At 35.4% G+C, this 14,427-nt stretch overlaps 1 protein-coding gene across 1 annotated transcript; it reads right to left on the bottom strand.

Annotated features, from left to right (window-relative positions):
- Nucleotides 1–7,797: 7,797 nt before the first annotated feature.
- Nucleotides 7,798–8,451, bottom strand: LOC145805664 (uncharacterized). The gene has a single exon (XM_082900837.1). It carries the CDS (start codon nucleotides 8,449–8,451, stop codon nucleotides 7,798–7,800), a length of 654 nt encoding a protein of 217 aa, XP_082756963.1.
- Between the last annotated feature and the right edge of the window lie 5,976 nt (nucleotides 8,452–14,427).

Below are 14,427 nucleotides of genomic sequence, written 5' to 3'. Positions count from 1 at the left end.
ATTACCGTTTATGTAATTTCTTTATACTTTACGTTAAGTTGTAATGTTAATTTTTCGTTTATTTGGAGTTAATAAGGCTGCTGAACTAATCATGTAACATGTACATAATATTTTTCTCACCTCATTATCATTTTTATATTTTTATTAAAATCCCACTTCAATTCTTAAATTTTTAAACTTTTTATTTGGAATTAATGCGGCTGCTGAACTTATCATGTAAGATGTATATGATATTTTTCTCACCTCATATTTTTACATTTTTATTAAAATCTGCCTTTAATTCTTAGCCTTTTAAAACTATCTGTCCAAATCTGTCCGCATCTTTATTAAAGTCTGCCTTTAATTCTTGGACTTTTAAAAGAATCTGTCCGAATCTGTCCACCTCCAACCAATAATAGTATACGCAAGCCTTTAAAAGCTCATAAAAAGTCTCCAAATAGCTTAGCCTCTGTTTGGCAAGTGAGGTTGGAGGCTTTTTTGGCTATTTTAGCCACAAAAAATAAAATAGGCTATTTTAGTCATAACAAACAAAACATCACATTCAACCCATAATCATTACATTCTTCTCTCACAAAAAAACTCAAAAAAGTCAAAAAGCCAAAAAGCCCTTCCCAAACCAAGCTTTTAAGCTCAGGCTAAAATAGTCAAAAAAGCCAAAAAATCAACCCACTTCCCAAACCAAGCCTTAATAATTGTTTGATATGCGTTAAAATAAGACATATTATTTTAACATATTATTCTATTTAAATTATAATTATTTTTTTTAAATTATAATATATTTCTATCATATTATTTCAAATATAATTTATATTTTAATTTTTTTTTATAAAAAAATCAAAAAATATACTAATCTAATACTTTTTAAAAAAATCCCTTACAATTGAACTTAAAAACGGTCCAAATATCTCCTGACAAAAGGCTTGTGAGCCTTGACAAAATCAATTCCTAACTCAGGTCTTTTATTATTATTATTTTTTCCTTGGAAAAGTCGTGCACTCACGGTGGACTCCGAGTACCAAAAATTTACAACTATGAGGTGTTTTGGCAATCAAATAAAAAGTTAATTTTTAATTTTTTATTTATTTTAAGTTGCATTATTTTTTATATTTTTTATTTAGAAAATGATAAAATAAATTTAAAAAATAAAAAAGAATCAATTTTTTATTAATTTTTCAAAACACCACTGTGTTTGAATAATAGAAAATTCTATACTACACGATTTTTATTTATTTTTTATGCGTATTTAGTTATTATTTTTGTGGGGTTTCATTATGATATATTAGAGTATTAGTTATAACTTGATTATTACTTCTTGTTATATTCCTTATGACTCATTGTGATTAGGGGTCATCAAATAGTCTACGAATAAAAAGTCTGATATTATCCAACCCATTTCATGACTCGTCCCAATCCCCTTGACTATCCAGCCCATCCGATCTCATAGAAGATGATTTAGGATTTTGGATGAGGATTTGAGACCTGAACCCGTCCTTGGATTTTGGATGAGGATTTGAGACCTGAACCGTCCTTGAACCCGGTCCGTACAAGCTTGCATGGATAAATCCAGCCCCGACCATCCCATCAGCCCAACTCAAGCTATCCTATCCAAAAAATATTTAATATTATCCAAAAGAAAAATAACACTGTTAAATTCAATTTTAATCTATTAAAATTAATAATGTTCCATAAAAATAAAAATAAAATGACGGTTCATATTATCCTTGTAAATTGTACTTTAAAAATAAAAATACACAAAATATAATTTGTGAAAAATGAATTTGACAGTGACCGGTGATATCTTCCTAACTCTCAACTTCTTACATATAACATTGTCATAATTCGTTAATTTGGTGAATTTATACTTTAATTTTTTGTTTAAATAATATTAATTAATTTGATCATATGAATTATTATAAAAGACAAAATAAACATGTAAAACTTAATAATATAAGCCTAATAAAAACTGTATAACCTGGTTCAGTTTGATTTTAGCTCATAAAATTTGGGCTTACGGGTGTATAGCGACCCCGGTATTTTTCCCCATTGATTATTGTATCCGGACTTGGGTTCCGTTTATTCTGTCATTGTATATTTGTTGTTGTCATCCTTTATTTTCTCATTTGGAGTTATAGGATGTGTTGGGCAGGTTTGTTTCAGGTTGGTTGGGTTCGTAAACCAAGTGTTGCTGTCCAGTTTTGGGTTGGTCGATCGAGCCAGGATTTGGTCGCTCGAGCGAGGTTTGTTTTTGTGTCCTCTGGCTCGATCCAGATTTGCTTCGCTCGAGCGAGCGACTGCGTCTGGTATAGACCTGAGGGCAGTGCTTATTCGCTCGAGCGAGCGAGGTGTATGTTTTCGAGTTCCTTGCTCGAGCGAGCATTCTGTCGCTCGAGCGTGCTCCAGGGTTGCAGACCTGAAGCATTGCATTCTTGGCTCGAGCGAGCTTTTCTTCGCTTGAGCGAGGTTTTCGTGTGTCTGGTCGCTCGAGCGACCAAGTCTTCGCTCGAGCGAGCCTGTCAGGTTTAAATAGGCAGCAGCGTGTTTCAGATCAGTTTTTCATACACTTTCAGATTCCAAAACCCTAGTTACGAGTTCTCTCTCCCTCTACACACCTTCTCTCTTAGGATTGATCTACTTAGAGTGAGTTTCTACCTTAGATCCTTTATTAAAAAGTTAGAGTGAGTCGAAGGCTTCCATTTAATCTGAATATTTAGTGATTTGGAGCACATTGGAATTTGGGTATTCATCTCTGTCTTCTCCATTCGGGTTATTTTCTTCGAGGTAGGGATTTCCTACTCCATTTTATAAGTTTTGTTCTAAGTTTTGGTATATTGATATGTTGGGGTTACTTTGATAATTTTGGGAAAAACCCTAGTTGTATTAATTAATTAATTTGTATAATTAATTTAAGGGAATTGGGAATTTGGTTAAATTCATGAAATTGGGAAATTTATTGATTAAATGGTGTAGTTGGATAATGTAAATCACTCGCCTATTGAATTGTTGGTATATTTATTTCCAAGTTTAGAAATAACTGTTTTGGGCTATCGGTGGAGGATAGTCGTGCTGGTTGTAGACACTGCATGTGGAATAGGGATAACTGAAACTAATCATTGATTAAGTCATCAATTTTGACTGCTGAATTAATACAGACATTATGTGTATTGATTGTGTGTTGTATATGTTATGTGTTTGCATACATTGTTTTGTGTGGGAGGAGATAGGGGATGTACTCCACGGTTTAGGGGAAGATAGGGGATGGACCTCTAAACCGGATTTTGTTTGGGAGGAGATAGGGGATGGACTCCATTAGCATCACTTTTATGTGTGCTTAATTATATTGAAGTGTTTTATTGATACAGCACTAAAATGTGTATCAAACTGGAAGTATGAAGTGTTTTGATTTGAGCCTGAGTCTCATTTGTTTGTTGACATTGGAAGAATGTGAATATGATATATATATATATATATATAGTTCACTGTTGTAATTTGGCCAGGTTCTGAGCCATGTTGGTAATGTTGGAAAGTAAAACGTGTTTTAGCCATTAGTGTCATGAGATTGTATAATGATGTAATTGATTATCTTGGTTAACCATCTATTAAATACTAATGCTTTATTCAATGCCTATATTTGGTTTAGTATATTTCTACTGGGCTGTGGCTCACCCTTTATGGGAACATCATTTTCAGGTCCAGGTGATAAGCTACCTCCAAGGACTTAGCTTGGAAGGATTTGGATTTTGAAGACTATCTTTAGTTGTTTGTTTTTATTTGATAAATAATCAAGCCTAGGGCTTTATTTGTATTTGAGTTAGAACCCATATTTTGTGTCCAAGTGTTGGCTTGGAAAGATGTAAGCCCATAGGGCATTTAATTTGATGTTACATGTAATGTTTTTATTTAGTAATACTCTGATGAATGAATTAATAAATTGTTTTCTTTAAATAATGCATGTTGATGATATACATATAATGGGTTTATTTTGAGGGCGTTACAGGGTGGGTCGTGGTTTTAATTTTTTTTAAATAAGTCCGGCCCGTACCAATCCGTTGACTGGTCAAAATTTGAAAAACCCATTAATATATGGGGCGTAGACACAATAGTTACGAGCTAGGTAAGCCCAACCCGTTCTATTGATAAACCCTAATTGTTATGTTGGTTATGACCAATTGTAATTATTATTTTGTTTATAATCAAAATAGTATTATTTGGTTATACTTTATGTGGTGTTTAGTTATGACTCGTTATGTTTTTTTTTTTAATTATAAATGAAAGTGATTTAATTATGACATTTGTAGTAATCAACACCACAAATGTCATAACTTACTTATGGTATACACATTTTGAAGATTGTGTATTCTAGAATGATCCATCAAGGATAGGAATATTGAAGCAAAATAGGAATTTGATTGCAACTGAAGAAATTACTTGTAGTATCATTCCTATTCAACCTTTTGGTTCTGTTAGAAATTCTCAACGGAAAAATAACAAAATTTTAAATATTATTGATCCAATAAATTTTTGTTTTACTATTAAATGGTTTACATTCTTCCAAAAATGTGAGATTCTTACATGGAAGTGGAGAAATTGGATTCCTATTTTGTTTTGTTTTGTTTAAAATTTTTTTATTTTGTCAATCGATAGGAGAATTATTAGAAATATTAAAAAGATATTTACATCATCAAACAAATTACTAACCCACAATAGTTAGAAAGTCAACAAAACCTAACACAACCAAAATATCAAGCCTCCCAAGTCCAAGCTGAAGCTCAAAAACGACTACTAACTACATACAATTTTCATAATAGGAGAGAAATAAACCACTACCAAAAGGGTATCAAACCCATCTCCATAGGAGTTGACCCTAGAACTCACACCACAAAGAGTGTTACACAACCACTAGACCAAATGCCCTGGTTAATTTCAACTTAATTTGAAAATGTAATTTCTGTTAAAATAAATAATTAAGAGTCACTTCTGCCACTGCCTATAGGGCTAAAATAAGCTGAGTAAAATTGAGTAATGTGTTGTTCAAGTTGGTTTGATAACTTAACGAGCTAAAAAAATTGTTCAAGCTTGGCTTGTTTACATAATAATGAGTAGATTTCGAATGAGTTTTTAACAAGCCAAACACGAGTTGATCTCGAGTTGCTTGATTTTTTATAGTGCATTAAGCCGAAAAGTAGGTGGTTCAAGCTTTGTTTAAAAACTTAACGATTTTAAAATTGTGTTCAAACTAGACTTGTTTACATAACAAATCGATCTTAAATGAGTTTTTAACAAGCCGAATAAAAGTGAAGTCCGAGTAGCTTAGTTCGTTTAACACCTCTATTGTTGTCTACAATCACCTCGTTTTCCTGTCTGCTCCTTCTCTTCTTTTATTCTTCTTCTTCTTCTTCTTTTTCCCCTTCTTCTTTTCTTCTTCCACCCATTCGTCCTCCCCCAAGTCCTAGAATTGAAATCCATAAACCTAGGGCTTCAAAGGAAAAGGAAGACAATCATAAAATTAAAAACCCTAGATCTAGGGTTTGAAATGAGAATGAAGGGGAGTTCATGATGAATGGGAGGCAAGAGTGTCACGACCCAACCCCGCCCCACGGGATTAGAGACGTAATCAGCCAGTAATCCGAGATTACACAAGGCCTGCTTAACAGTAAAGAGTATAAGGGGTTGGCGGAAGCCAATACAATCACAATACGTCGTCTAATAAGCTTTGAAACGAAAATGAATAAACAACCCTATATAGGCATCATTATACAATCTTCCAAAACTATATATATAAAAAAAAAAAACATGAACCAAAACATATACAAGACCTAGGGAATTAATCCCTTAGTTAACATTCATACAACAAAAGATCTTTCTTATGAGACGCTTGATCATTTAACAAAAAGGGTTAGACCTCGAGAGGAGGCACAATGGTTGGCTTGACAACTAGATGGTAGGTTGACGCCCTTAAGTCCTTTCTTGAGCTTGTTCACCTACATGACAGATATCAACTATGAGCCAAAGCCCAGTGAACAACAATGTGTAAAGAGATTAAGTAAGAACAATATCCATTTCAACATTTGAGTCAAGTCACATAGCAGTAGCATGTTCATCAAGGCATAGCAATCAACGGATCAACGTGCACATATGGCGGTCTTTCAATTATAACCACATATCTCGATATCTCCTTCACATTGGGCCATGGTACTATTACCCCCAGGTGTGGGCCGCGTGAATATAGGCCACGGTATTGTTACCCCCAGACGAGGGCCACGTGAATATAGACCACGGTATTATTACCCCCGAATCAGGGCCATATGAATAGAACCACGGTATTGTTACACCCCGGTATGGGCCACGTGAACATATTGCACGGAGTAGATTCGTGCATTCAGTAAATCATATCACTGTAGAACAGACTTTGACACTATCAATAATAGTCAAAAAGATTATAACTCAAACATAACTTAACTATATTGTCACTCAACGTTAGTTCCGTGTAGCACTTGACTAGGATGCTGCGTCTGACCTAAGTAGGCATATAATGGTTCAATATCAATCCTTCAGTCAATTAGTCACTAACTTATCCGTTATCCAATCTCATTCATTCTTTCGTCTCCTCTTGTGTTCATGTAATGCACATGAACCTGGAAGCAGTTGAAAACCATGCAATTGGAGGTCGAAAAGTAGAGAAAACAGAAGAAAAATCAAACTGGGTTGGCCCTGCTGGTCCCATGTGCAGTGGCCCCAACCGCATGCTCGGTGGTCTGGGCCGCACAAGCGGGTGAACTTCAGAATGCAATTTTGGCCAAACCAAGGTTGGCTACTCGTGCGGTGGCTTGGGCTGCTCAAGCTGTCTAGGTGAAAACCAGTGCGAAAATTCTACTAAAAATGGAACTTTCCCCCTCTCAAACCCAACCTTAATTTTCTGAAAATAAAGGTCCAAAATGCATCAAAACAACTTGATTCACTATATCTAAATTCAATAGAAACCATAATCTAATTCACACTTAAATTATCAAAGGAAAAAGCACTTACACAATGAAAAACATAGATATCATAAAACATGGTGTTAAGCTCCAATTCATGGAGTTTCCTCCTCCATGTGGCTCATAAATCATGCAAAAGCAAGTGGTAAACACATGAAGAATGCTATGAAGATTCATGTCTTGCACTAGTTCCTTTATTTTTCCTCCTTAGGGTTCATACCAACAAGTTTATACCACCATATCCCTTTGTTTAACTTAGATTCTCTAATTCCATGATAAAGGCACACCAAATTCATGAGATTAAGGGAAAATTTCTTACCTCAAGTTGATAATTTGATGAAGATTGATGAATTCCTCTTTCTTCTCTTTGAACCCTCTCTCTCTCTCTCTCTCTCTGTGTGTGTGTCTCTCAACATATTTATCTCTGTCCATCTCTTGTTTGTTGACTAAAGTTAGGTCTTGTTTGGATCTTCCTAATTCTCTTCCTCAGTCTAAGTTAATAACTCAATTCTCATCACAAACCTCTTCAATTAACACTAAATTAAGGTGTACTACCGTGAATCAGGTTCTAATTGCCTATTTCCAATATTAATTTTAATCTTAGGTTTACCGATTCGGACAGGTTTATTTCCCATTTCCATCTATATTTCCCACTAATTCACTACCATGAACACATAGCACAAATAACAGATGGCACATATAACACATGACATATAATTAGGCATAATAAACCCATAAGCAAAGCAAATCACGTAATTTAACAATTAATCAAGGGGGCGGCTATTACATTCTCCCCACCTTTAGGATGTTTGGTCTCCCAAACTTAAGTACCTTCTTCCGTGAAGAATGTAAGGTCTAAAGGGAAAAGATCCGGGTATCTTTCCTTCATATCATCTTTTCTTTCCCAAGTTGCATACATGCCACCGTGATTTTGCCAATCTACTTTGACTAATGGTATTTCATTGTTCCTCAACTTCTTAATCCGGCGGTTAACAATTTGAATGGGCCGTTCTTCATATGTATAATCATCAGTCAAAAAGACGTGAGTCGGCTCAATCACATGAAAAGGATCTCGAAGATAATCTTGTAACATGGACACGTGAAATATATTATGCATATGTTCTGTACTTGGAGGAAGTGCCACTTGATATGCTACCGGATTAATCTTCTCAATGATTTCATAAGGCCCAATGTACCGAGGTGCTAACTTGCCCTTAGTTCCAAAATGTGTTTGTCCTTTCATCGGTGTCACCTTTATGAAAACATGATCACCTATGTCGTATTCTTTATCCCGCCTACGCACATCCGCATAGCTTTTCTGTCTACTTTGTGTTGTCTTCAACCGTTGATGAATCAACTTCACATTTTCCATTGTTTCTTGCACAATTTCAGGCCCCGACAAAGGTCTATCTCCAACTTCAGCCCAGCAAATTGCTGACCAACATTTTCTGCCATATAAAGCCTTGTAAGGTGCCATACCAAGGCTTGAGTGAAAACTGTTGTTGTAAGCAAATTTAGCCAGGGGCAAATGAGATTCCCAATTTCCTTGGAAGTCTAGAACACACATACGTAACATATCCTCCAATGTTTGTATTGTCCTTTTGGATTGCCCATTAGTCTGTGGATGATATGCACTACTCAGTCGCTACTCTGTTCCTAATGCCTTTTACAGGCTTTACCAAAATCTCGAAGTAAACTTTGGATCTCTATCAGAAACAATGGACACATGAACTTCGTGCAATCTCACAATTTCATTAATATAAATTGTAGCCAACTTATTCGCATTATAAAGTGTCTTTACAGGTAAGAAATGAGCAGATTTAGTTAAACGGTCCACAATAACCCAAATTGAGTCCATACCTCTAATGGGGCGAGGTAGGCCAACGATAAAGCCCATGGTGATGTGCTCCCATTTCCGCTCCGGTATTGAAAGTGGCTGGAGCAGTCCCGCAGGTCGTTGATGTGAGAACCCGAATATAAAAATAAAGTAAATAATTAAATAATAATAATTTTACAATCTCAAATATTTTGATGGTGAATCCTAAAGTTCAAATTAAATATTTTGAGAGTCTTTTAATTAATTTTAAACCTAAAATAAATTTATGGTGAAAGTCTTTAATTTGGCGATAAAATTTTTTATTAAAAAAAAATAGGGGACAAGTTAGTAAGTATATTTTGATATAATAATAGTTATATTTTATTTAAATTAATAGTGAGAGGAAAAAAAATAATATAAAACAAAGGATAAATATTTAGAGTTTTGTTTAGATATATACATAACAACCCTAGGGTTTCTAACAAAACTATAGCAGCAGCAGCAGAAATGTGAGAGTGGAAGAGAGAGCAAGGGATAGAAAAGAGAGAGGGAGAGAAAGCACCTTTGTGGCTCAACAACTCTAAGGTAACAATAAATCTATTCTTGTTCTATTATAGTATGTTGTATACATAATTATGGTGCATGTGGGTGTTGTGAGTTGTTGGAAGAAAAAGGAGCGGATTGGATGATTAGGATAGTATTCTGTGTATATTATTATCATGCAAAATTTTAAAGCGAATTAAGGAGTTAAAGTCATTAGATAAGAATTCTGCATAGAATCACAAACTTTAAAAATCAAGAAACCATATCAAACGAATGAATTTTGAACTGAATTTCTTACAATAGATTAATTACATATTGAATTGCATATCTGGATTTTCTCATAATTTTTGGGAGTCAAAATCCATATAAACTGATGCGTTCAAATCTGTACAGAAAATTGGTTTAAAATAGTAAGTTCGGGAGTGTTTTTCTCTTTGGGTATAAATCTGAAAATTATCAAATCAGTGTCATTAGAACCGGTTACGAGTCTAGTTTCTTATATTTTTGGCCTTGCATTGATTTCTAGTGTATACTAAGAGAACCATTAATTTCTTTAAAGTGCTGCAGAAAATAACCTATTTGGGCATAATTAATTGTAAATAATTATTTTGATAAGAAAATCAAGTAAAACCAATTGGGTTTGAAACTTAGGATATATTAGTTGATATCTGGAGGGTTTTGGAATTTTTCGAATAGCGTGGCGTGGGTTTTGTAATTTTCAAAGTTAGAGAATAGATTGGGAAAACCTGTTTAAAACTTTGTTTTATCTTAAAGTTACTTTTAATTCAGTTTCGATCTGAATCCATGTCTTGGCTAATTTTAGACCTTGAAGAACATGAGCTTAGGCAATATTTAAGAGTAACAGTGAGTTGGGTTGAGCCGTGTTAGTGTGCTTTAGTTGATGTTACTTAGTTCCTATTTTTTAGTATTTTTAAATTAGTAGTGACGTGTAGTTTTTATACTTGGTTCAAGGCACTAGTTGGACTTTTATACTCTATTCAAGGATTACATTATTTCATTTCCAGGTGAGTAGTTTCATGCTACATATTTTTATAAATGTTCCCCTACCTTGAACTGTTGGAAAATTAAATTATTGTTTCATGACTAAACTGTTTTGATAAATTATTATATTATCAATGGAATCAAATTATTTCTGAAACATGTGTGAACTTGGCATACTATAAACTATTTGTTTTGGTCTCATGTTCGTAATGGTGAACTACCATGTTTTGCGAAACTGATATGTATTGATTATTGGGACCATCTGTATATTTAGTCCAGGGAAATTATTCCACTATGTGTGGTGACTTTAGCCACTATGGAACAGATCCAGGTTGGGCCGTGATGACTCTCGTGCTCAACGATTGTAAGGAAAAGACCTAGGTTAGGTTAGGTGACCTTCAATCGGATCGTCTTAGAGAAAAGGCCCGGGTTGCCACCCCGAGGATGACTGTTGGTTCGATATTGGATCCAACGGGCTTATCGCCTTGAGAACTGTGTGGCATGTTACTTGTTATTCTTGGTACTCAAAAAATTATTGGTGTTCATGTTGTAATTTGTTTTAGGTGAAAAATGTCATTTATCATGTTCTTGAGAGGCATGAGTATTTTAACTGTGGAACCTTCTTTTTCAAACAGATTATCTTTATCCAAACTGTATGCCAATCTAGTTTTGTGATATACATCTTATTTTGGAATTGAACCCTATTTTCAAAACTGTATTTACTATCCATGTTGCTACTCACTAAGCTATCAACTGACTTAATTGTTTATCATTTCCGAGTGTTAGAAGGACTTAGAGTGGACTTGTAGCGTAGTGGGGACTCAATTGCATGGACCTCTAGGACATTCATTATTTTTGTTTTAGATTATTAGGTAAAGTTTGTGCATATTTCTTTTTATTCTTATTGAGGTTCATTTAGGATTATTTTGATATGTGGGCCGTTTATATCCATAAGTTCAAATGATATTGATTACGGTTGGTTTTGCCGTTTATACTTGTGGCATGTCTCTGGATTGAGTTTTGGTTATTTATTATTGGACTATTGTATAGATGTTCAATGTGATTATGGATTCATGTTTAAGGCTTACGTGTGCCTTGGGCTTAGTCCCTATGGGCCACAGCCAGTCATGCCTGGATTTGGGGTGTGACAGTTGATGTTTGGCCTTGACTTGTTGGCATTGTAAACATTTAGACACAAATTCGATAATGTTCTTCTTTATACCCGACCACCAAAAATTAAGCTTCAAGTCTTGATACATTTTCGTATTCCCCAGATGAATGGAAAATTTTGAACTGTGGGCTTCTTGCATAATTCGTCTCTTCAAGTCAACATTATTGGGCACACATAACCTCCTTTGAAATTTCAATACCCCCTTTTCAAAAATGAAACCCGGTCTCAGTTTAGTTTCTTTTTCATCAATCACTTTCCATTCTGCATCAACACACATCCCGACCCTTTATAAGACGCATCACTAAAAATAGTAAAATCATCCGTACCTAAGGGTAGGGTGAGAATTGGTGCAGTCACAAGCCGAGTCTTTAGTTCTTGAAAAGCTGATTCCCTCTGATCAGTCTAATCAAATGGTACCCCCTTTTGAGTCAACTGAGTAAGCGGTAAGGCAATTTTGGAGAATTTTTTTACAAATCTGCGATAATAACTAGCCAAACCCAAGAAACTTCAGACTTCGGTAACATTGGTCGATCTAGGCCAATTAACAACTGCCTCTATCTTTTGCGAATCAACTAAAATGCCATCTTTAGTGATTACATGCCCCAAAAATGTCACACTATCAAACCATAATTCACACTTAGACAATTTAGCATACAATCTCTTCTTCCTTAATGTTTGCAAAACAAGTCTCAAGTGACTCTCATGTTCCTCGTGACTTTTGAAATAAATCAAAATGTCATCTATAAAAACAATAACAAACTCATCTATGAACGGCTTGAAGACTCTATTCATTAAATCCATAAATGCAGCAGGCGCATTAGTTACTCCGAAAGACATAACAAGAAATTCATAGTGGTCGTACCTTGTCCGGAAAGCAGTCTTTTCTACATTTTCCGCTTTGACTTTCAATTGGTGATATCTGGATCTAAGATCAATTTTGGAGAAGACTTGCGCCCCTTACAATTGGTCAAATAAGTTGTCAATACGGGGTAATGGATATTTATTCTTCATGGTCACCTTGTTTAATTCACGATAGTTAATGCAGAGTCTCAATGAACCATCCTTCTTTTTCACAAATAACACCGAAGCACCCCATGGTGAGGTACTAGGCTTGATAAATTTCTTAACCAGCAACTCTTGCAATTGAATTTTTAATTCCTTCAATTCAATGGTCAACATTCGGTACGGAGTCTTGGAAATTGATTATGTACCCGATACTATCTCAATAGTGAATTCTATTTCCCTATCAATCAAGTCCCCTGGAAAATCATCGGGAAATACATCTGGAAATTCGCTGACTATAGAAATACTGCCTATCTCCGATTTACCAACATTAGGTGTATGCAATACACAACACAAGTATCCTCTACAACCTTTTCTAATTAGTTTACACGCCATCATAGATGAAATCAAATAAGGGGGAGGCACAACACCAACACCGGTAAAAATAAATTCAGGCAAATTAGGTGGGCGGAAAATAACTTGCTTCGTTACACAGTCAATCGTCGCATGATCTTTCGATAACCAATCCATTCTCAAAATTACATCAAAAATGAACAATATTCAAGGGCAACAAATCAACATATAAATGCATATCCCCAACAACAAGGTCACATGTAGGATAGATATAGGCACACGTCACAGACCCTCCAGTTGGAGATGATACAACTAACAAAGAATTCATTGGTTCCAAGGGCCTAGTTAATTTACGAGAAAAAGCATAGGAAACAAACGAATGTATAGACCCCGAGTCAATCAAAACATAAACATTCTGAGCATAGATAGGGAGTATACCTGACACTACTGTCTCTGTATTTTGGACATCTCTCGGTACAAGAGAAAAAACCAGGCCTTGCCTCAAACGTTTCTTTTCCTGTTGTAGCTTTAGAATTTGATTTCAATGCAGAAATGGATGCTGTCGAGCTTGCTAGCGGTCAGTTTGTGCCTTGATGAGTTAAGGGAGGACAGTCTTTAACCATGTGGCCTGGCTTGCCATACCGGAAACAACCCTTAAAAATTTTATAACACACCCCATTGTGTTTTCTTCCACATTCAGGGCATGGCGGTATCAAATTACTTCTTTGATTGGAACTCATCGTTGACCCTGTATTCTGCTTCTTATTCTGAAAATTAGTCCGACCCTTCTTAAAGTTGAACCCTTGTCTTTTTCCCTTCCACTCAGTAACCGGTGCCTTAGCTTGCTTAAGTACCGCAATATTGGCCTCGACCGTGAGAGCGCGATTAAGAACATCTACATGCTTGGTTAGTTGAAGAACGTTCACCATGTCTAGCACTTCCACATCAAGTCCGCCTTCAGACTTGCGAGCCTTCTTATAATTCGTATCCACCATATGTGGTTTGTACCGGGCCAACTCCGTGAATTTAGACTCGTATTCTACTACGGACATGGTACCCTGCTTCAACTGCTCAAACTTCAATACTTTCTGATCACTAACAGATTGAGGGAAATATTTTTCATAAAACACTTTCTTAAATTGAGCCCATGTCATAGCAATGTTGCCCTCTTAGACTAACATCTACCACCGTCTTGTTTCCTCTTGAAGAGTAAAAGTAGCTAACAAAACTTGTTGCACCTCCGAACATGGAAACACTTCAAACAACTGTTCTATTTCCAAAATCCAAGCCTCGGCTCTTAACAGATCAAGACCTCCTTGGAAAGTTGGTGGCTTCATCTTATTAAACTGCTATGTTAGTGCTATGTTGTCATCATTGCTGATCGGTTTAGGTTGCACCAGAGGTGGAGGAGGAGGTGGGACTTGCTCTCTTTGCCTTAAAGATTCAGTCAACAATTCTACCATCTTTTCCAGCCTATCTATTCTAGCACCCGATGACTCTGAATCATCTACATTTCTTGCATTCTTCATTGGCTAAATCCAACAGGAAAGAATAAACATAGGCAA

The sequence above is a fragment of the Camellia sinensis genome, chromosome 13 (genome assembly GCF_055761805.1).
Source record: "Camellia sinensis isolate YWXY chromosome 13, ASM5576180v1, whole genome shotgun sequence".
Classification (NCBI taxonomy): domain Eukaryota; kingdom Viridiplantae; phylum Streptophyta; class Magnoliopsida; order Ericales; family Theaceae; genus Camellia; species Camellia sinensis.
The sequence above is the reverse complement of the archived record's forward strand: the minus strand, read 5'-3'. Positions and strand labels throughout refer to the sequence as shown.